At 44.1% G+C, this 24,328-nt stretch overlaps 2 protein-coding genes across 5 annotated transcripts in view; one reads left to right on the forward strand and one right to left on the reverse strand.

Moving 5' to 3' along the window:
- pcxb (pyruvate carboxylase b) overlaps nt 1–24,328 on the reverse strand; it is a 265,171-nt gene that overhangs the window by 74,494 nt on the left and 166,349 nt on the right. The gene's annotated exons all lie outside the window — the stretch shown is intronic.
- The window catches only part of LOC118102798 (leucine-rich repeat and fibronectin type-III domain-containing protein 4), a 37,782-nt gene continuing 14,498 nt past the window's right edge, over nt 1,045–24,328 (forward strand). The window contains exons 1-6 of one of the 2 annotated variants that reach the window (XM_035149317.2): nt 1,045–1,177; nt 2,175–3,040; nt 19,001–19,612; nt 19,718–19,880; nt 21,408–21,578; nt 23,487–23,648. In XM_035149317.2, coding sequence (XP_035005208.2) covers nt 19,027–19,612; nt 19,718–19,880; nt 21,408–21,578; nt 23,487–23,648 — 1,082 coding nt within the window. In that variant the 5' untranslated portion in view covers nt 1,045–1,177; nt 2,175–3,040; nt 19,001–19,026. The remainder of the gene's footprint in view (nt 1,178–2,174; nt 3,041–19,000; nt 19,613–19,717; nt 19,881–21,407; nt 21,579–23,486; nt 23,649–24,328) is intronic. The other variant, XM_035149318.2, reaches the window with a different exon arrangement.

A 24,328-nucleotide genomic window follows, 5' to 3' on the forward strand; every position in this document is an offset into this window, starting at 1 on the left:
CTGATGTGTTTTTAATAGTTTCTGCACAACAAGGGAGACAAATAAACTAAAGCAGGCTTGGTAGAAAAAGGAGATAATTGTTGGTTTCTGTCTTTTTCTGCAATTTGTTGACGATAAAAAATATTGATGGACGGATCCTTTCAAATATCCCATATGCTGGATTTAGATTTTTCAGCCAGTGAAGCTACAGCTCTATACTACTGGCTATATATAGACGTTGATAATTTAGATAAATATATATAATTTACGATTTGTATGTAAAATCTGACAAGTAACTGGTGACTCGAAGGGTGTCGAATAAACATAGTGGAGAAAAAAACTCTGCCCCTCTTCTGTTTCCTTTCCCTCCCCTCTAATTCGTCATCACTCCTACTCTTCCTCCTCCTAACTAACTCCCTCTTTCATCTCCTCCTCACCTTGTCTCCCCACCACCCTCCATCTCTCCTGCCTCGTGTTCCTCATTTTCACGTCTCTTTCCCTCCCTCTCTCTCTCCCTCCCTCCCTTCGTCCGATGCTTGACGCTGGCGGAGACAGATCGCGGTACTCTCTTCTGCTCCTCGCTGGGAATCACACACTCTTCTACACCAGATCGAGACAAAGCGAGCCAATAAAACTCAGAGGATGCAGATGCACATAAATGGACAGAAGAAGAGGAGAAGTGACTGAGTGAAGGCAGGACAAGTGAAAGGAAAGGGAAAAAATGGAGAAAACCTCCCTGGAGTGGAGAGGAGGTTTCTAAAAATACATAGCAGCTTTTTCCCCCTGCGTTCTGTTATTTTCTCTCTCTCCCTTCTTCTCTGCTGTGTCTCCTTCCTTCATTCAGTACCTGTTCTGTGGGATTAACATGACTTAAAATTCAATCAGCCTACAGCCTGACGGAAGAGCGACAGAGGAGGCAGACAGAGCACTGCAGCTGTCGAGACCGAGCGAGGGGACGACCGAGGGGAGGAGACAGAGAGAGAGAGAGAGAGAGAGAGAGAGAGAGAGAGAGAGAGAGAGAGGGGGATAGACAGGGAGTGATAGAGATAGGGGGAGAGAGAGAGAGAGAGAGAGAGAGAGAGAGAGAGAGAGAGAGAGAGAGATGGGTGTTTTTCCATGGAGCTGAGCTAGAGAGCGAGCCGTGTTGACAGAGATGTGACGGCTCCAAGAGTCGCGGTGGAATGATCCGGAAAACAAGGTTAGTAATTGCACCTTTTCATCTGGCGGAGGGCAAAACAAAAGGGGGGGGAAGACAGAAAGAGCCTGAAAACTTAGAGAGAAATAAAATATGTAAAATAAAACTGTAATGTGCTTTTTGAATTAGCGAAGTGAAACCCAGAGAAAGAGGGGGGAAAAAAGCCATAACTGAATAAGAATCAATGAAAAAAAAATGAAATTCAATTTGATTTAAGGAGGGGAAAAAAATCTGGCGGGGATGCTACTGCACTAATGTACATATACACAGTCTGAGGAACACACACTCACACACACGCACACAAACCCAGAGCGAGTGCACAGCTTTAGAGCAAGATAGCAAGATAATGAGATTGTCTCCTCAAAGGTGTCGGCTTTTGGAGTTTGATTGACAGGCCAGAGAGTGGGGGTGGGTGGGATGGACAGAGACTTTTGAACTGTCTGACATTCATGGCACTGATCAATAGCCCAATTGTTTCATTACGCGGTGTGTGTGTGTGCGTGAGTGTGCGCGAGAGAGAGATGCAGAGTACGGCTGCATGACTACTTAGTGGATGTGTGCGCGGCGGAGGCGACCGTGGTGGTGCAAGCATGCGTGAACGTGCTGCATGACCGTGTGCATGTGCCCGTGCGCTCCCGGGAGTGCAGCGCGCTGAGAAGCGTTAAGAGGGTCTCAGAACTATTGATTCCCTTTGACAGACAGGCGAGGGAGGACGGGGGGGGGGACACAAGGGAGACAAATTGTGGGTGGGGGGGGGCAAGGTGGGGCGGAGGTTTCAAAGAGGAGAAATGAATGATTGACAGCAGAAGTCGCGGAGAGAGGGATGGTTGTTGACATGTGAAGGGAAAAGGGAGGTCAAAAAAGAAGGATGGGATGAGACCAAAAAGTGCTAATGGACTCAGCGAGTTGTTTTACGTGAGTGAACACACACCAGAGGAAAGACGAGGACATTAATGGAGCACACACTCTTCACGCTCTCCATCTGTCTCCTCTTTTGCAGGTTTCTAGCCATCCCTCCGTCTCTCCGGCTCACTCCCGAACCTCCTTTCCTGCGCCTCCCTCCAAGGTCATCAATGAACCACTAACTCCATGTGGGAGAGCAGACACTGGTCGCACTCTGTAGAGTGTAGAGAGGCCCTGGAAGTCACTCCGAGAAGTGAGGGATGAGAGGAGGAGGAGGAGAGGAAAAACTTAATGTGTGAAAGGATGAAGCAATAAGAGAGAAAGCCAGGGAGCCAGATGAATAAATAAGAAGAGAAGAGACACGGCTGTATGAGCGAGGAGGGAGGGGGGAAAAAAAGGAAGGAGGGAGAATTGAGAGAAGGGGAGGAAGGAGGCGGTGGGGAGTTGAAGATCGCCACTGACTCCAGGATTCTCTCCCTCGCCTGAACTGCTTGACATATACTGAATCCAGCCACGAGGAAATCATATGATAAGCCATGAATAGGATTTTAAGCAAAGTGGATTCTTGGATCTCCTTTCAAACCGAGGTCTCTGTATCGGAATACCGCACCAGGATTGAGCGAGTAATTCCGGATTTTCCAGGTTTTCTTCGTCTATAGAAGCCTAAGAGGATACTGAGGAATTGGAATTTCTGCAACTCTGTTTTTTTTTTTTTGACGACACTGACCTACATCCTCCTTCTTTTGATCTATATGGGGGCTCGTGTTTGTGGAGGGGAGTAGGACAGGTTTCAGCACAAGTGCATAAACTCCCCCCGCCCCTTCCTTCTGGCCCAACACAAGGAGAAACACCTGGGGGCGAGATCTGTGCTAAACACTCACATATACACACACACACACACAATCACACAGCTGGATAACATGTGGAGCTGATTTGGATTATAGAGCCGAACAGACGGAAAAGGTAATGTCCATGTTGTTTCTCTCACACACACACACACACACACACACACACACACACACACACACACACACACACACACACACACACACACACACACACACACACACACACACACACACACACACACACACACGATTTTAATAGACCTATACTCATTTCTTGGAGGCCCTTACCTTGACCCCAGCAGTTGTACCAAACCCATAACCTTTCCTCTAACCTACTGATCCCACAAATTGGCATATATTGGCCCATGTAAAGGTGAACCCACGTTTGCACGTTAGCTTTCTTATGCTGAATCATTGAGCATATCGATGCTGTGAACGTCAGCAACTCACTGAACTGGGAACTCTGTGTTCTCCCACACATACGTACACGTGCACACTCAACGCCTATAAATAATGGACAGATGTGCATTCACAACAACAACAGTATGCGAGGCAAATGTTAAACAGGAACACACACACAAAAAAAGGTCCTCCAACATGGCACCGTTGATAGGTTTAACTTTTCTTATCCCTCTCTTCCACACTTTAGTGCTCTGCATACTCCGATACCGAGTAGCTCGCATTCTCTTTTTCTGTGTAGGTTTCAGTGCATGCGAGTGTCAGCCAGAGCTGTCCTGTATCAGATTACTCACTAGGTGCATCTCAGCTTGGCTTTCATCACCTCGCCTTTATGTAATCTCACCAGGCGTGTCGTGTGTGTGTCTGTAGCATGGCAAGAGTGTGTGGACGCTGCGAGTGTGTGCGTGGTGGTGGCAGCATCCGCAGCACAGTTTTAAACTCCCATCGTTTGAGGCCCTTTACGTAAGCCGCGTCGGAGCGCGCGCACACACACAGACACAAAAACACACGGATTTGGCACACTGACACGGGAGATCAGACTGACTGAGTGGATATACGGGAGGATAAGAGGGCGATGACAAAGACATGGAGACGAGAGGAGAGGGAAAGTGCGAGGAGGTAAAGAGATACAGGGAGAGGGGAGAGGGAAGGGTGACACAGACATAGCGATGGGTGCTTAGGCCTGAGAGAGGTCAGATGAAAGGATTGCGGTAAGAGCAGGAAGAAGTGAGAGGCAGTGATTGACTTCATCCAGTGAAAGAGACGAGTGAATGGAAGGATGAGCAAAAAAGAAGGGAATAAAACAGCTTAAATCAGATAAACAGATAAGAAAAGGGAGGGGTAACAAGGAGGCATATGGAGAAAATGAGGGATAAGTGAGAAATGATCGAAAAACAGATATAAAATGTTTGAGCAGCGAGAAATCACATTGAGTATAGAACTGATTTATTTAATGATAAGTGAGATAAACAAGTCTGGATTGATGAGTTACAAGACACAAAAAAAAAAGGTTAGAAAGAGGCACCATCAGGGTGGGGAGATAAATTAAGGGTGATTTACCATAGGGAGATAAAGATAGAAAGACCGATGAGGAAGAAATAATTAGAAAGACAGATGGCCATCATTATGTAGCTGTGTACGTTATACCATTGGCTACAATTAGTCTGACGTGACCCCAAAAAGTCTGTCAAAGATCACTAATGCATGTCCCGGGCTATTTAGAGATATGGTGAATGAGGTGTAGATTATATAATATGTAACAAACTGTCAAATTATGAGCCACAACTTGGGTTTGGAAAGTGAATTCTACCTTTGAGGAACATTAATTACCCCTGAAACTGAAATAATCTCTGAAAAACACGTGAATCTATTTTGTTGTGAACAATAAGCTTTTTTAATAACTAAGACAGGGCTCATTACTTGCTCTGTTGATCGTTTACAGCAGTTTTGACTCTCGCTGTGAACAGGGGCAGCGCTAATTCTGAAGAGATGACTGGATCTTTTTAAAGTGAAACAAAGAAGCCTTTTGATATCCATTATCCGACTCGTAATTCTATAATTGGCTGTGCTCTCCTGCTCGTCGTCAGAAAGCAGAGCAGGTGAGCGTCGTCTGATTCAAACGGTGAAAATAAAGGCGGAATAAAAGAGCATTTTCAAAATTATCTCGTTAATGTGTCCGTGCGGCTCGTTGCTACCAAAGGCTACAGTAAGGGAGATGAACAGATGGGATGCTCCCTGTTCAAAGTAGGAGTCGTGCCAAAATGAACAGACTGGCACATGAATGGAGGCATAGAGCGAAAAAAACAGGCAAGTGAATGGAGCTTTTATTTAAGAGAAGTGACGGGAAAAACTTTCAGATCAACAAACTGACCATTGCCATGTTCCTCCCACCAATGTTACTGGTGATACAGCTGTCGAGCTATTAATTCTTGCCTTGAAGTTAATACAAACAACTAAAGCCACAAAATAAATTGATGCAATGTCACCCACCTTTGAATGGGTTAGTTTACAGCAAGCCCGAAAATTTGAAATTGTTATGTTTGCCGACAAAGACATAGAAGTTGGTTCTTACTTAGCAGGATTGAGCAAAAACGAATATATCTATTTCCATTAGATATAGTTGAAGAGTTGTTTTTTCCAATTTCTTTAAGATTGTGCGTTTTGCATGTTTAGGGGACTGATATTCATGAGTCAGGATTTGCAATGTGGTGCAGATCCAAATCAAAAAATCCAGATCTATTGAATTTAAATGTGGTTTCATGAGTTGACTGTTAAGCCTTTACTGCGGTATGAGCTGCCAGAGTGCCTTTTCTAGTTCTTTGAACTTTTAGTCGTGTATTGTTGGTTTTGCACACAGTGTTTCTAAAACCTCACCATTAGCATGAGAGCAGCCTTGGTTCTGTGTAAACAGTTGAAACTGGCATAATGGTGGATTTTTTTATAGCCATAAAGTGGGATCTCTGTATATAAAAGCAGCTGTGGAGACGAGTGGAAGATGTGCAACTGTGAAACAAGGGGAGGCAGTGTCGATGTCAGAAAGGTGACACTTGATGGATGATTTGATGGACGAATGAATGACAAATGGTGGAGGGGGAGAAGTGAAGGGGCCGTGATGTTAAAGAAAGGATGCAAGATCAAAGTATGAGACATCAGGCCCCTGTCAACAGCTGAGGAATGGAGAGGTAGACGGACAGACAGGTATAGAACGATAGCGCGATGAAGAGGAGTAATTGCAGGACTGTTTAAGATAGGGAGGAACTCTCAGAGGATGGAGGGAGACTGGGTAATGAAGAATGAAACGGCGAGTGATGACACTTGAGAGGTGCATGATAAGAGGGAGCGGGGATAAGGGAATAGAGGAATAACAATGTCTGAAAAGAAAAACTACACTAATAAAGCTCTGGCACACCTGGAGGGGGAGGGATGGATGGGTAGAGAAGTGGAGGTATGGATGAATGAGTGGAATAAAACTGATGTGACTGAATTCCGAAAGGATGAGTAATTACACCGTTAGTAGTCAAACATGGGGAGCGGGGCTGTGGTTAAGGGATGGCATGACTAAGTGGAAGGATGAGAAGCAAAAAAGGAAGGAAAGAAGGGGGGAAATCAAAGTGGAAAATGATGAAAGCGAGAAAGAGGGTGTCACAGCGAGGAGGAGTGACTAAGAGGCTCCCCAGTCAGAGGTGAAAGCAACAAGCCACAGCACAGTGCAGAAGTAAGGAAAGATAGAGGGATGAGAGGATGAGTAATTAAACTGTTGACAGTCTGTTTAGGCACAGCAGGCGCCTGATGAGCAGAACAAACTGTAACCACGGCAACCGCTGGAGACAGACGGAGGGATGGTTCTGGGGAGGGAGATACAGGGGGGGAGGGAAACGAGGAAGAGCCAAACGTTAAAGAGTGTGTGTGAGGCTACTCGGGGGGGATTAGAGGAAGGGAGGGTGTCACAAGTGGGAAATTAGGGACGACTGAGCACGGAGGAGAAAGGAGGAAAGAAGAAGACAGGTGGAAGTTGAGGTGAAAATACAAAGAACTGATGCCGATTTTACAACCCCCTGGGCCTTGTGAGGAAGTTCTCATGGTGATGCTGATTAGAATCTGAATAAAGAATTTCCAACATTTCACAAAGTATGTATAAATCATATCTGGGTAACCTGCTTTCTGGGAAAAACCCTTGAGAGAAAGAGGTAGAGATATTTATAGAAAACTGAAGAAAGCAGCGATGCCTCACATTTGAAAAGTTGAAAATGAAAATGAATATAAGTAATTGTAGAAAAACACAACAAATAAAATCGATCAGGTCCAATAACTGTTGCCATTATAAAACCCAAGAGAAAAAGGAAACTTGGTTTGATAGCAGTTTGAACTTTTTAAAGACAAGCGTGTGAGGGCGCGTGTGGAGTGAGTTTCCGCACATTTTGCAAAATATCAGAACCGTCATCTGTGCACGATGTCCCTGCACGTCTGCTACACAGCCTGGCTACACCTCTAAAACCTCTTTGGCTTCACCAAAATTAGCAGGTATGTGTGGGTGTTTTGAACGCAGGTAAACCCTCTAAAAAAGGCGATTGACTCTTTTCCCATTTTACCCCGGTGAGTCACGTCCGACATCACGAACACCTCGGAAAACATAGCTTTCTTGCCAGTGTTGCATCTTGCACGATATGTAGGGGGAAAAAAATCAATTTCTGTTACATGTTGGTCCCAAAATGCCTAAAACCACAACTCAAACGTTCATGGCTATTTTCGTTCAGAGGGCGTCATAATGGTGCACCAGCAAAGGTGCAGTAAAAGCTGATGGTATCCATTATTACCGCGATAAAGGCAGATGTTAGTGGACCTTTTGACCAGTGGAAACGGGGCTTAAGACAAAAATACAGTTGTGACCCGACACTACTATCTACGAACTCATAGGTGTCTGCATTACGGCTATCCTCAGCAGATGCAGTGGGTTGTAGATGCTCAAATGAATCATGGTGCAGGATACAGCGTGCATGATGACTTTCAAAAGGAAACCCTGCTTGTACTCGGCCTGCAACACACACAGTCCGTCTGACAGCATAGCACGGAGCGTTCCTGCCTGTATCAGCAATGTTTAGCATCGGGATTTGAGATGCTCATTGACTAACTCGAGGGAAGCCGTTCTCCCTTCGAACCACAGTGTAATTTCGCCTTTATTAGTGTCTCACAAGGGGAACAATTCTCTTTGTGGTGAGAGGGGCCGCTGTGATCAAACAGGCCTCAACCCAGTGATTATTGAAGATTCTTCCAATCCCTGCGCAACATGTATCTCTTCCCCAAGGACACTTGCACTACTCCCACCTCTTATCCCTATCCTGCTGTCTCTCCAATCTTTACACATCCCTCTGTTTCAGACAGGGGGATAAGACAGTGGGATGAACACCTGAGCGATACAGAAAACAACATAAACAGGGAGTCTGAGTGTGTCTGAGTGCGAGTGTGTGTCTGTATCCTGTGTTTGTGTGTATCCTGTGTGTGTCTTGTATTAATCAATATATCCATCTCTGTGATTCAGAGGCCTGGTTGGCGGGTCATTGACCTACTGTGCTGGATGCAGAGTGCTGATTGGGTAATTGTTCTCTTACTCAGGCTTTCCCAGTTGAAGGCTTGGAACCCTGCTGACTCATCCAACGTCCACTTGCACAAACACACACACATACAATCTTTTTGTTAAGCTTCGTCGTTTCAGGGTCTGTATAATTGACACCGCTGGGTTTCTGATTGAGCAAGAGACATTGACAGCACAATTGTTAGTATTTTACTTGTCGACCATTGTTCGTGGTGGATTTTTCTTGTGTTGATTTGTCTCACCTATACGTGGACGCACACACACACACACAAAATATGGCAGTGTTGCAGGAAAGGCTGACATGAAAAAGTGAAGTGGGAATTGAGAGAGAGCAAGCAGATGAGGTTGTGGGAGAGAAAACGTAATGAGAGAAAGAAATCCGTTTCATGTAGCAACAAAAAGGTTGAGCTTGAGGAATACGGGAGGAAGAAGAGGAGGGAGGAGAGAGAGGAGGAGGAGGGATGAAGGGTGGAGGAGAGGGGCAGAGAAAACTGCAAGCGCATTATGTTCAGGGTGAGTGGCAGACCCGTTATATTGCAAAACTTATGATAGTGTGCCTTGTCCTGCAAAGGCAAATTTGTGGATGTAAGCAGAAGTGTATTTGTAGGTCTGCAAGTTTCAGAGTAAGCAAGTGTGTGTATGTGTGTATGTGTGTGTGTGTTAATGACTGCAAGCACCAACAAACAAAACCACCGCTTCACATGCAACACTTACAAATGCTTAAGTGACCCAAACTGTAGACTATGGTGCTATTATACATTCAATGACAATAAGGAATAATACAAATTAAGCCGCATTCATTTTCTATTCAGACACAGTTTGAAACAGGCGGATGTTGGTAGTGCGACCGATTCCAAACCCTTAAGAGTGAGATTGTCATATAGCATCTGTAACTACCTGCATGTTGTAGCATATATTTATTTTTAAGGTGTATTCCACCAGTTTCTCAAGAGGAACTCCTCAAACTAAAGTTATACAATGTCTTCTGTGGCTGTGATGGACCTTTCCAAAAGTCAAATTTCTAATTTTGACATGTCTTCCTCACTGAATCATTTTGTCCTCGGCTGCATGCAAGAGAGCCCGACTCTGAAACACGTAAAAATACAAAGTTATGTTGTCTTTGTCGTTTAATAGAACGAGAACCTTGAAAAGAAAATTTATATATAGGATGGCAAATTCGTACAGAGGAGATTTATTTTCCCATCGCGTTCAGCACAAAATAGAAGCTGCATCAAAAGACGAGCATGTGGCAAAAACAAAGACTGTCAGCTATTAATTAAAGGCTTTTATTGGCTCAGTGTAAAACCATGTTACTGTGCTATTTAATCAGACGTAAGTGTGATGTTGCCATCTGGAGTAAAGGAGCATCAAAAAAGAGAAGGGTATTGAGCTTCCTCTCTGGCACCAATATGACAGCTATCCACCAATGAAAAATGATCCCTCTCCAAGAATAAAGGCATTCCCGGTATAGCAGAGCTGCCTGAGCCGGTCTCAGAACTCTGCGTCCCTCATTTTCTCGGCTGTTCCCATTTTTTAACATCACATGCAGCTGTAGGACGGTATCACACGTACAGAATGAAACTACTGCTACATTTTACAAATGCACTTTCACAACAGATAAGGCTGAGGTCCTAGTTTGTAGTCAGTGACAATGAAGCATCACAGACAACAAAACAAAAAGATTCCCTGTGAAGAGAGAATGCACAGCCTGAGGAAGTATAAATGTGGCCACAAATACTGATGCTTACGCTGTTCAAGACTAGATAACGGATTAAAACTTGAAAATTGGAATGATAACTTCCTGACAGATCATGGACAGACTGCTTCCGTAGCGCGGCCTGTGCCAATGAAGTGCCAAAGAAAATCACTGTCACCTCCGTTGTTTGCCAATTCAATTTACCTCCCAGAAAATTTAATCCCCAAGCTGTGCAGCCATGCGGGCTATCCAGTGGGAGGAAACAAAATTACAAAAAACTCAGCAAGGAGTGGGAGAGTGGCTGCCACAGATATAACACAACACTGTTACCGGAGTGCTAAGAGAACCATCAGAGCGGTTTGGTCTCAGAAGTAGGAGAAAGGTAGCGAAGGTCGTTTCCTGTCTTGTTTGGTGCTGAGCTTCAGACTCTTCAGTTTAGTCTGAACCAAAATAACAAGTCTGAAAGGAGCCCCAGACTAAGGCCAAGAGCAATTTAGACCAATTTAATTTTAGTCTGACCAAAGACTTGGCCCAAATCAAGCTGAACGTTGAGAAGGCATTAAAAAAATTTAAAAGGAAAAAGAAGTGGAAGCAACTTGAGTAATTGGTTAAAGTCTTTGCCCCCCGAAAATAAATGTTTGAACGACGAGGATGTTTATTTGGCTCATTCAAAGTACTGTCGAGTGCGGCTACTGAAGTTGGTGATGATGGTACTACTAAAACAAAACTGGTTCGTTCATTTTCTAGACTCAAACAGACAGACTATAGTGCTCGTCACATTGACTAGACGCCAACGTCAGATGCACGCCCGTCTAAAAACCAAACAATGTCAAGAAACAAAAACAAACTGGATCAAATGTTACAAAGACAAGATGCCTTAAGATGAAATATATACTGTGTTTTTCTGTGATACTCAACTCTTAACCAGTGATACCAGTTGGGGTACCGGGGGACAGAAAATCAGCAACTAAGGGGGCAGTGATGTGAGCTGTGACATCAGGTTCAAAATTCGACTACACTCATAAGGCGGGCAAGAGCAAGGGCCTACTTAATGCCATGGTTCGCTGCTTGAGATTTTTTTGTCCACCATTTCACAAGACTTCACGGTTCACCAGTTCACAGCCTGTGGTAAAGCAGAACAGTGGGTTAACTGGTTTCTCAGAATATCAGGAACTTCTGTCTGCAGACTTTACACAGAGAGAGGCCCGGGCCTCTTTAACAGCCGTGCCTCAGAAGAATCCCAGGTTACATTGGTTTGTAAACTTTTCATGGCTTTTCCAACTTGAATTATTAAAAAAGCTTTCTAAATTCATTTAAAGACTGGGTTTCTAATCTGTGCAGAGTGGATTCAAAGTGTTGCAGCCTTTTAAAAGCCAAACAAGCTTCTACCAATATTGTGTCCTCATTCCAAACAGCAGATTGGCTTTCATTGTGTCTCTTAAGTGTTGCCGTGTTAAAAGATTATAGTGGCTTTTAAAAACGTATTAAAGATAAGGTTCTGTAGCAAAAATTCAGTCATCTCTAATAAAATGTTATCTTATTTTTCCAAATGTCTGTTTTACAAACACGAGGAAAAAGATTTTAAAAGTTTTAATGGCCTTCATGCAAGAGCTGTGAAATGTGCCTCGGTGAGACAAAAACAATGTGTTCACATTTGTTAAACCTGAACCAAAACAACTGTTTAAAAATCTGACTGCGCAATGTTCCAGGAATAGTCACAATTATCAAAATCCTCCAAATAGGACTGGTTCCAACAGGATTTATTCAGCGAGGGTCGTGCATACAGATATGTACACACATGCTGATACACAGATACTGCATACACACACACAAACACACATTTATTTCTCTCTTGAACACAACATAGAAGGGTTTGGGAGGAATTAGCTGTGAGGGGTATTTCAGAGGAGCTGTATTATTTTGGAAGCCTGCTGTGAGGACACTGCAGTTCTTTTATTTTAAAGAGAATAGGCTCCAGTTTTCTTTCTCTTATTTCCCATTTCTCTTCTTCCACTCGCCCCATTTTCCTCAGGGGTTCTGTAAGCGGTTTCCCACCAGTAGCCCCCTACCTGTACATCATAATAAAGAAAAAACGAAATGTAGGAGGGTTCAACTACACGTCAAGCAATTAGTGAGTGGCATGAGCAGATTCTGATTCCTTTTTGAGAGGTAGCCTGCACACTTGACAAGGATTACAGCTTCCTGTGTCTGACAGCTATTGATCTTCACACTTCTCGTTAAAATGCCAAACTATTCAATGAAATGATCGCTTCTACATTCCATCAAAACTAGTTTGTCCACTACAGAACTGTTGAGAACTCTCAAATATTAACATTTCGATATCGGTGAGACTAAATTGTCTGGACCCATTCAAAAAGAAGAAAGACTCACTTTAAAACATGAAGTAGCGCAAAATGAATGTTAACATAATATTTTAAGGTAGTTGAGAATTTTAAAGATTTTTCAAAGTTTAAAGGATCTTAAAAAAATAGCCTGTGGAAACCCACCCTACTAGTCAGGAGGAAATATCTAAATCCGTGATCTCACACTTAACTTATACTCTTCATTTCTGACCTCTGGTCTTGGTCTAATGTCTAAATCAAAAACTTTACACCTTTGTTGTGCCTGAATCATGGCTATAAAGTTTGAACATCATGTTATATGTCCCCAGTCAACCCTTTACCATTTAACGACCTTCTCTCTTGACCATTAACCCGTGTCCTCCTCCTACTCCTCTCACTCCTCAACGCTTCACCTTCCATCCTTCAACCACGTCTCTCTTTCTCTGCTGTCCTTCTGCTCCTCCATCGCGATGGTGATGCCTTCCAAACTCATTTTAAACACAGCTCTCCATTCTCATAATCAAATCCACTCTTCTCTCTCTCATCCCTCTCTCTGACGGTGATGGATGGCGGCCTTCACCCGTTTATCGCCTTTACATATTTCTCAGCCCAGCCGCTTAACGACACACATTCATACACACCGACTCTTCAGCGTTCTGACTTTCCTTCTTCCTAAAACTCCCACTCTTTCCTTCCTTCTTTCACTCCCCTGCTCCTTGCACTACTCGGCTTCCATCTTGTGCAGTCTCCTCCCATTTTCTCTCTCTCTCTCTCTCTCTCTCTCTCTCTCCTCCCCCCCTCATGGTGTTTCACGCAGTTAGCCTCTCGTTGCAACCCTTGTTTATTGTTCGTTTTCATTACCAATACTGTTAACTCTCTGCCTGTGCTCTCTATACATGCTGCATGACTAAAGCGGACAGAATATGACAGAGGCATGACAGAAAAGTGATAGTATCAAAAGGACGAGTGGGCTTACAGTACACACGACTGCCGCACGAAGAGGCTATGTGGGCGTTCTTTTGTTCCTTGCCTAGAGAGAGTGTGTGTATTTGTGAGTGTGTGTGTGTATGCGCCGGCCTCCCTATAATTATGATTGTGTGGGAAGACTGTTTTGGTATGCTCGCAGTTGTTTCTGTGTGCAAATGCTCGACTAATATTGAAGGCCCTGATTGTGAAAGAACGCATGCTACGAGGTCTGAGTGAGTGTGAAAAGGCTGCCTCCGTATTCCGTCACTGCGTTCGTGCCAACAGAGCTTCTGGGTATTTTCAGATCAAACGTCGCAGCAGAGCGAGAGTTCGCGTGAGCAACTCTGTCCGTATTGATTCTCAAGTGACATCACTTTCAATACTCATTCATTTTTATGTTCGACTTCCCGTCAGACATCAGCCTCCTCGTGTTGCCGTGGCGACTGGCTGTCAGTGATTCTGACTGAAGCCTCGTGGTGCACCTATTCACACTCCAATCAGATCTGTGGATTACTCAGCTTGTGATAAGTGGCTTTTGAGAGCTAATACAAATCCCCTTGTTTATAAACACTGCAACATTCCCTAAGTCGATTCGAGTCGATTACGGGCTAATGGCATTTGCCGGAGTAGATGCCTAAAAAAAAAAATACATAGTCCAATATGCAGATTTGGAATCACACGTGCAAAAACACACAGTTTACAAACGGTAATTGTGTTTGACATTTAATAGGCCCCGAGTTTTATAATATCCTACAGAGTATTAAAGACCAAAGAGGAACTCAAGCCTTAAAGTGCAATAGGTCTTCCATGTGAACTCACAAAGACACCTCCAAACAGACACATTCAAGCTTTTAAGTCACGCCTGCAGCGCCTCTTAATTGCACTGGTTCAGGTCAGGTTCAAAAGAATCCCCCCAAAAACACTGTTAATGTTCCACGGCTATGAGCAGCTTCATGTTTAACAGGGTTTAGTTCCAGAAAAAGGAAGGCTCCACCCTCCCCAGGCTGTGGTGGGTGTTCAAACAGAAACTTTGGGAAGTTAGGGTGAGTTTTGGTTCAGCCTCGCAGCTCCCAGCCACTCTCCAACACTGGAGGTACTGAGGAGTTCTTTCCACAGACGCTTTTAGCTCATGTTTTCGCGCTCTTAGTTCATGCAGCAGTTCCGCTCTCCCCCATCCGACAGTTTCTTGCTCTCTAGAGTGTTGTTGGTTCATGCAGGGTTGTGTAGGGAGAGATCTCCCAAAATAGATGGAACAAAAATGAAAAAACAAAACAAAGCAGCTATGGCAACCATATGGTACAAATGTCCAGGAGCACACAAACATCTGACCAAATGCACAAGGAATTATTTACCTCCCACCTCGTTTTTTTTTCTCTTTTGTTGTTTTTTTGTTTACTCCCCTCTGCGTCCCTCCATCATATATTGACTTACTCCATTTATTCTTTACTTTATGAAAAGTGTCAAGCAGGCTTGGCACCAAAGGGGTTTCGGCCTTATTGCTGCACTGCGATGCCTGCTGCGCGCTTTGTGTGTGATCAAGAGAGCGAGGGATTGTGTGTGTGTGTGTGTGTGCGCGCATGTGCGTGCACCCTCACATCTGTGTTCCCCTCTTAACTGCAAGTTCAGCAGCAAACTCTTAAGAGCATGTGAGGTCTTCCAAAGTGCAGTAAAAATGTCAAATTAAATCGCACACAGGAACACACAGCACACACTTGACAGGTGTTGCCTGTATGCGTGTACACTGTGCACTCAATAAATACCTATAAATACACACATTCAGATTCTGACACATACTGTACTGCACCTATGCTGCATTAGTACAGTGTGTAAGATAAAACTTTATTGATCTGCAGCCATGAAATTCTACTGTGGCAGCAACACAAGAAACAGCCCAAAAGAGGCAGATTAAGATAAAATCAGGATTTAAAAGCTGTATGAAATATCCCCATTAAATGGGATAGGCATAAAGAACATGCAGCAGGGTACATAAGACGATGTTGAGAGCAATAGGAAGGGCAAGAGGAGGGGTGTAAACGAATGGGATAGGGTGTTATCCAGCTTTATGGGCCAGATCGATCAGTAAGTGGATAGATTGGTTACACCCAACTTTGTGTGTGTGTGTGTGTGTGTGTGTGTGTGTGTGTGTGTGTGTGTGTGTGTGTGTGTGTGTGTGTGTGTGAGAAAGCTTCAATACTGCACTGCTCGAGCTGCAAATGAGATCTGCTCCCTAATAGAAGAAGAGCAGGAGATTAAGGGGAGAGGGAGATGCCGAAGTGGAGGGAGAATGATTTCAAGGACGTAAAAAATGATACGAGGAGGAGAAGTAGCGAAGAAGAGGTAAGAGAAAAATGAAGTCATGGGGAAAAAGAAAGAAAAAAATCAAGAGATGAAGCAGATGGGGAGGAAGGATGGGGCAGAAAGTTTGATGAATGAAGGAGGTGAGGGAGGAAAGGAAAAGCAAGGAGGAAAGGTGTTTGAGACAGAGGGAGCAAAATCTGTCTGTGTGCATGTGTGAGAGAGAGAGAGAGAGAGAGAGAGAGAGAGAGAGAGAGAGAGAGAGAGAGAGAGAGAGAGAGAGAAAAAGAGGAGCAGAAAAGGGAAGGAGAGACGGAGGGCAACAGACTCAGCAAGCGATAGAGAGACAAGACAAAAAGACAGGAGGCGGAGGAGAGGAAAAAGGAGAGATGGTGGCGAGGTAGAGCTGTGACTGATAACATTGTCGTACTGAGGTTGCCTCAAGGGCAGACATGATGGAGGGAAAGAAAGAGAGGGAATGAGACATAAAGAAAGAAAATGCGGAAATTTACAGAGCAGCCAGAGGCGCACAGGTTTATAAGATGGAAGGTGAGCAAGGATGTAGAGACAGGATGGAGAGAGGTAGAAAACACAAGGAGGAGCACTGCAGTGAGGGAGAACGGAGGGCGAGGAAACAAAGAATCTTTAGTCAGAGGAAGAAGAGGAGAGGTAGCTAAGTGCAGCGCCGCAAGGGGAGGGCGAAGGTGTGGATTGACGTGACACGAGCAGAAGGATGTGGAGGCTATCACAGAGAGAGAGGAGGTGAAGATTAAGGATGAGGAGAAAGAAAATCCGCTATGGATGAGGAGAGCAAGTTATTAGGAGAGTGAGAAAGCAGTGAGAGGGGAAAATATATGAAAGTGAGGAGTGGAGCAAACATAAAGGTCGAATGAAGGAGCGGAGCGCAACAGGGGAGTGCGTAAATGTATTGACATTCAGCGTGCTGCGGGTAGAGCGAGCTGTCTAAGCAGCGAGCATTAGCAAAGTACAGGGGTAAGCTGGTGGAGCCAGGACTGATGTACTGTTCTCGCTCTACAACAACAGTTGATGCGAGGACTTTTCAGGGACCAGCCCAGAATAGACATTTATAGTTTCTAGGTGGCATTTTTACATTTAGGTATGCACGCCTCCATAAGAACTTCCAACATCAGCTGTCCTGATTGCAGGCTTCTTGACTTTGCTGTCGTCTGCTGCAAAGCGATTTTGTAATTTTTTAAACTAATGCCACCAGAGTGTGTGTTGGCTTGAAAAATGGAGTGAGGATAGAGCAGCTCGCTAGTTGGAAATCCTAGAAAAGCTTGACACAGCAGGTTTCACCTTGAAAATATGTCAACGCTACATCCCAGACGATCCCATTGGCTCTCTCATTGCAGCTACGCCCCAAAAACACGTTAACACACACTGACAGACAAGAAGACGACTCTTCCAGGACTCTCTACTGCAGCGGTGTATGTCATTCACTGTTGTCATTCTGTTGGATTGAAATGATAGGTTGTGTTTCTTTACAGTCCAGTGAGTGCCACGGACACGGCTTCTTTTTCCAGACAACTTTATTTATTGATGGCTATCGGGACGTGAAGAGGGTTTCAACATATAAGATACTTCAGAAATAACTTGCCATCCTTAGCTTTTAAGTATTTTGGCTAAGTAACGCTATCAACAAAAGTGGTGGTTTCCAACTTCAGACAGACACTGTTGCCTTAAGCTTCCATGAATGGACTTGCACCTGTCTTCCTGTCCACCGTATCAAATTAAACTGCATTTCTCTCCTTAACTAATAGCCCATTAGTTTTATGTTCCACCCAAACATCCCGTTTCAAAACGGAAATGCATGACATTAAGGAATTAATGGTGCAATTCACCGGAGCCATAAGTAATCCATATGTAATCTGTTCCTGTCATCTCAAAACTGATACAGCTTATTTCCCTCCTTCTCTTGGCTTTAACTCTGAGGGCATGTAGGAGCCCGAGATAAAATGTATCATCACTTCTTTATCTCTTCAATGAAGACTGAGGGGTTCAAAAACGGGACACTGTAGCCCGGACTAATATCAAGCTCACATTTTGGAAGTAGACCAAAGCTAATTGAGTGGTGAGGAGGAGAATGCAGAATGTGACTGGAAACCCCTGTGCTTTAATTCCGATGCTTCTTCAATGTCAGAATCAGAAGCTGAACCCTCTTCCAGTTTCACGCAGAAAGAGGAAATCCAGCACTTAACATGGACGATATCGAGACCACTACCAATTAGCTTCAACCTGTAAAGTCAGCATGATATAAGTTTAGGTATAGTTGTTACACATTGCGTCTCACTTCATTATCACCATGCTCATGCCACTACTTCGCTTTCACAAGTCTCCAGATTGCTCCGCGTAAAAAAAAACACCTGTCTTTTCTCCGACGACGTCGTTTCTCTGCGGCTGCCTGTGACTCACCGCCTCATCCCGTCTCCTCGCTCTTGTCACCGCGGCTGTGACTGTAATCAACACCCCCTGTCACTCTCTGTATCTGGGTTACAGTTGCCATGACAACTATTAGGCATGCCAATCAGTGGCAGTGACTCATCTCTATACCTGGTCGCAGCCGTGGCTGTATTTAGGGACGTACGTGTCACAAAGCCTGTGTTTACTGGGAGATTTTCGGCCTGTCTGAGATTACAATGGGACCCTTCTACATGTTGTGCTCCGCTAAGCCTACTGAGACCTACATTGCCTGACTTGAGACTTGCTGTGGAAACGTGGCTGACATGCTGGTGACCCAATTTGAAACCCTGACACACACAGTCTTAAGAAGGGTCCTATGATATAACACTTCTCAAATCCGCTCTCACAGGTTTCTAGGTAACAGTAACTATGGGGACTGGCTGTTTTCAGTCTTTTGGGATGTTGTTGCTAGGCAATGAGATGTGATGGTGAAGAGGTATACAGGCCACTTGTGCTCAAAGTGTGATAACAGTATGTAAGAGGTACAGCAAGAGAGCCTGTGCTGCAGGGACATCGAGAATTTCCCTGCAGCACACAGCCCACAGAATGGGCATTAGTGCAGAGTGGTGCTCATTTAAGAGAAGGCCTTGGTAGACACAAGTTGGCATGTGTGCAGAACAGACTCTGGTTCCAGCTCTGACTAGCCAGAGTAGGAGAAAACACAGACATCTCTCAGAGAACAATGTCTGACCAAGGAACTAGACTGAAAACCAATTTTTCTCTTTTTCTCTCTTCCTCTCTCTCCAGGTCTGTGGATAGCCAGGCGTTCTACCATGCCTGTCCCCCCACCCCTCAATCCCTGTAGACAAAAACACCTGCCCCACTCACACACCCACCCTGAACAAAAGGCAGAGCCTGCCACCTCTCCTTCCCTCCTTCCCCCATTCATCCTCTCTCTCTCACTTCTCCTCCCTCTCCTCGTCTCATCTTTGCCCTCCTCATCCCGCCTCGTCCACTGCGCTTGTCCCAGGGCCACGAAAAGAACCCTTCTCGGCTCCGTCCCTTTCCCGGCGTTCCACTGGCTGACTCTAGTCACATGCTGCCTGTTGCCGTCTCTGATTGGAGCAGGGGAGACGTGGGGCGTGGTCTCGGCCTGTCCCTTCCACTGCATCTGTCGAAACCTCTCAGAGTCGCTCAGCACGCTCTGTGCCGACAAGGGCCTCCTGTTTGTCCCACCGCACGTTGACCGGCGCACCGTCGAGCTGCGACTGGCGGACAACTTCATCACGGAGGTGGGCGCGAGCGACTTTGTCAACATGAGCGGCTTGGTGGATTTGACTCTGTCGAGGAACACCATCCACCTGATTCGACCAATGGCCTTTGCGGACCTGGAGAGTTTGCGTTCACTGCACCTGGATGGTGAGCTGGAGCAGTAATTGCGTTCTTAGATCATTGCAGTCTTGAATAAACTGGCAAAAGTTGCAACAGAAATAAAATACTGAATAGTTTTATTTGTATATCTAGGTAATCGCTTGACCATACTGGGACCCAGGGACCTCTCAGGTTTGGATAATCTGCAACATTTAATCATCAACAACAACCAGCTGATTAAAGTCTCTGTCCAGGCTTTTGATGACTTCTTGCTCACACTGGAGGACCTGGACATGTCCTACAATAACCTCCGGAGGTAAGCCCTTCGCCTCTGTCGTGATCAGCAGCACACTTTTGCATCGCCAGTTCACTCATCCTAATCTGTTCTGCTTTGTTAAATGGAAACTAATTTTAATACTCCTGAGTTGCCTGTGCTTAGGTCTGAATCTCTAGCGTATGCGGCGGGAGCACAGCTCAGCTCCCAAAACTTCAAGGCGCAGAGGAAATGTCTTGCAGGAGTCAGCAAACACAATGAAGAGAAACTTGCTCAAACTGCTGAGGCTGTGAGAAGAGGACTTAGAGTTCAAGAAACTGAGAGTGAATCAGTTTTGAAGAGGCCCTAATTTTCTTTGACTTTGTTTTTGTAGAGACTTGATGAAGGCTCACCTAAGCTCACTCCACCGATACACTAGAGTATCACCATAGCTCTTCTATTTCGCTCACACTGTGTAGAATTACTCTCGTCTCAATCGAGGACAATGAAGACACTTAATAACTCAGAACAATGAGTATATTCTCCATCAATGCCCTATTCTCCTCTTCATAGAGTCCCATTGCGTTGATGAATTCGGCAGCTTTTGGCTGTCAGCTCTCATTAAAATGTTTCATTTGTCTCCTCTACAGGAGCTCTCTGGCCTCTGTCCAACCTCCGCCCCGCCATAAGAAGAGAGGTTTAATGATACATACAGTAAAAACTCCTGCTGGCCCTGTGTTTTCCACCACTCAGTAGATTTAACAAAAGCAAAATTGTAAAAAAAGGCTCAAACTTAGAAGCAGATTGTGTCATATGAGAACTCCTCTGAAGCTCGGTAGAAGCTTATCCAGGTGGAGAGGCCCCGCTTGTGTGATTTAATTGTTTGGAAAACCGAGGAGCGCCTGGCATTTCCTGCAGCTTAAATTTGTTCACATAGATTTAGCAAAGTTTTACACAGCAACTCTTGAACCCAGTATCACGTGGTTAACTTTCAGGGACACTAGTGTTCAGCAAGAATGCAGACGTTTTTATTTTAAATCAAAAAGGTGTTTCAGACCTGATTTTAGGAAACTTTCCTCCTCTGCTCTGCATAAATTAGACTCATGTTATGTATCCAGGCCTTATTTTAAGATGAATTTAATAATGTAATGGAAATCTCAAAGAAGCTGTGCTGCAATATTTCACTTGACTCATCCCTCCACACACACTTCATTTTAGAGACATTTATACTGTATATACAAAGATACACACCATCTGCTCTTGGCTGATTTAAAAGAGTTTGCTCATTTTCACAACTGAACTTTAAAATCAATATATAATGTGTGAAGTAGCGATTTCTCTGTGCTCACTACAGAGCACTACAGTCTCATTTAGATGAAGCTAAGTACATGTGTACTCTGCCAAACATGCACTGATGAAACTAATAATGTAAACTAATAATGTACGTTTAACTATGACACAACATAATGAACTCATCTATCCATCACATCCATCTGCTAAACAAGAACAGAGGCTTAATCTATGCACAAAATGTATTAATTCCTTGAGTCTGTCACTAATACTGATGTTCCTCTGTGTTACTGCTCTTAGGGTACCATGGGAGTCCATTCAGAACATGGCCAGCCTGCACACTTTGAACTTGGATCACAACCTGATAGACCACATAGCGGAAGGAGTCTTTGGAGAGCTGTACAAGCTTGCAAGACTGGATATGACCTCCAACCGGCTCCGCACCCTGCCCCCTGATCCGTTCTTTGCAAGGTAGCTTTTCTGGAAGAGCTTTTCTGCTTCTCTAAGAAGTGGCTGAGTGGAAATGCTATTTGGCAGATGACATCACCACGGAGCCACCCGAGTGTTTTTTAACAGGGGCGCTCTGGCACTGAAACACAGGTCGACAGCACTGGCGCACAGACACACTGCTCCATTTTTACTCACTCCATTCAATATTTATTTACTTATTGTGTACAGTATTCATGCACCTTGGGGAGCCTCAAAGACGGCAGGTATGGAGGTAGATATCAAGTCCCATGGTCTCATTTTAATTCCAACAAATCCCCCAAGCTGGTTGACCATATAGGTCCTGTCCCTACCTTTTGATATAACCCATGGGGAAATCTCCTGGCATAGTGCCTCTCCAGCTGTCATTATGTTATACCGACAAACATGTGGGGTCTACCAGCAGGAGCGTGGTTTGCCTACAGTGGCATGCTATAAAACAAGCAGGGAATCCATGGTTTGGTTATGCTTAGTCGCAAAACTTTATGCAATTATTTTATCTTAAGACGACTTTAAATCATTTTCATAGTATACTGACTTATAATAGGGAGAATCTTAAAGTGGCTTAAACAGCTGGAATTAGCCTCAGAAAGTTCAGGAGTAATGCCAAAATGTAGATCAGTTACATAGACTTTAAAGTTTAGAAAAACCAGTGCTCATCTAGAAATATAACCAGAGTTGGCCGCCCTTGTTACAGCAACAACAGTTCCAGTTGAGCAAGCTGGTGATCATGAAGGATTTCCACCGTTCGGCTGTGTTTTAGTTCAGTGAGAAGGACTCTACACAGTCAGAGCTCCAGTCAAGCTATTGATAGGCTTTGTTTTATGTACATGAAAACCGCTTAACCACTCAGACTCTAAGCCCGCCAGAATTAATGAGCACTTGTAGCCGCACAGGCTTCTGTTGCTCAGTAAAAGGTAAAATAGTACCGCTTTCCACTAAGCTGATGTGTTGCATGGTTTCTGACTCGTCTACTGAATATAGTTCATGTTAAAAGCTTATAGTGGCACTATATGACAAACCGTGAGAAGCGGTAATAAGAGACGTGTTTTTCTGTCGGCCTGCTGTCAAGAACATGTTGAAATTTAGGGTCAAATTATCATAAACGTACACTTTCATAAACGTACTTTTGCAAACGCCACAAAAAAATTCAAATTTAAAGTCAAACGTGATTGCTTCCATGAGCAGCTTCTTAAGTAGGCTGTTCTTTACTGGAGATTACTTGTGCTTTCAATCTTGTGTTTTTTTTTTATTCCTCACTGCAGAGAGCTTTATGAAAACACTGCCATTTAAATTTACTCACCTGTGCTTCTCTCGCCGTCTCCCTATCATTTGATGCTCTCCAAGAAAATGGCTGACTTCACTGCAGGCAATATGCCAAAGAATAAATCCCATATATACACATATATAAATATGGTGTATTTTTCACCACCAATGTGCCTTAGCTCAGAAAACTACAGGTGTTTGAGTGGTAAATTTATTCCAGTTGTAATTTGCACAGGCGACTATCAAGATGATTGTAAGAGCAGTGCTAAGTGTTGCTCCTGGGTAGGTTAGTAACCGTCTGTAGTGGATCAATCATGAGTTTCTCTCATTTTAAGCAGCAGGCTCTTTGTTAACTTGTTGATGCTGAGACTTCCCTTTGCAGCAAAATAATTTTTCAGGTTCGGAACATATTTAATCTCTAATTACATATCAATATAAAAATCTATTTCCTTCATAGTTTAACCAAAAAAGGGAGGAAATTGAGGCAACTTTACAAAACAGTTGAAAAAATGACAAAGAAGCCAAATCCTGACGAGGACATTTTTTTGGAAAAAGAGGAAGTTGAAAATTGATTAGATCGACAAGATTGTGCGAGTGAACTGATTCCTTATCTCTCGTCTTCTTCAGGTCTCAGACCGGTGCAATAAGTCCCACCCCCTACAACACTGTCATAAGTCTAAACTTTGGGGGCAACCCGCTGCACTGCAACTGCGAGCTGCTGTGGTTGCGGCGGCTGATCCGAGGGGACGACATGGAGACGTGTGCCACACCTCCTCACTTGGCTGGAAGGTAAACGTTATCAATCTATCAATGGATTGTCGCTGTCTAATCCACTAAGTCTTAGAATCAACTGTTGATCCTAATCCGTTTAATAAGTGAAGCCTTCTTCAATGTGAGGAGGAGCAAAGGTATCATTTGAAAGCTTAAATGATGTGTTGAGTCAAATTGAAAAGCATCCGTCCATGTTTCCTCACTTTATACCTGTCCGATCCATTTTATGTCACCTTACTTGGATCATGACGTTTGTAAGAATAAAAGTGGAGGTTGAACTACAGACAGATAGGCTGTAAGGACTGACGTTTCAAACCGTGCTGTGATATACAGTATCTGTAGCAATTATTCTGACACTTCAGACTATCACAGTTTCTCTCTCCCAGAATTTGTCTGGTCTAACCCTCTAGTAAAAAGTATGCAGTGGAAAGAAAAGGAAAATGAGCTTCTGCTCTGCTCATCTGTCATCACTGTCACCGTTAAATACTTTTTGCTTAGTGTTGTTTTTCCGCAGAGTAGCATGGGGAAATTGTTCAGACTGTGGTGCGTCACTGAACTTAAACATTAAATTGATATATTGATGGGAAATTGTACATAAATACATTTTATCTCCCACATTAATGTGACAAACCAGATCAGAGATAGAAAACAAGAGAAGGGTTATTCTACTCCCCCTTTCTCTCTCATTGGCTTCATCC

The sequence above is a fragment of the Hippoglossus stenolepis genome, chromosome 23 (genome assembly GCF_022539355.2).
Source record: "Hippoglossus stenolepis isolate QCI-W04-F060 chromosome 23, HSTE1.2, whole genome shotgun sequence".
NCBI lineage: Eukaryota > Metazoa > Chordata > Actinopteri > Pleuronectiformes > Pleuronectidae > Hippoglossus > Hippoglossus stenolepis.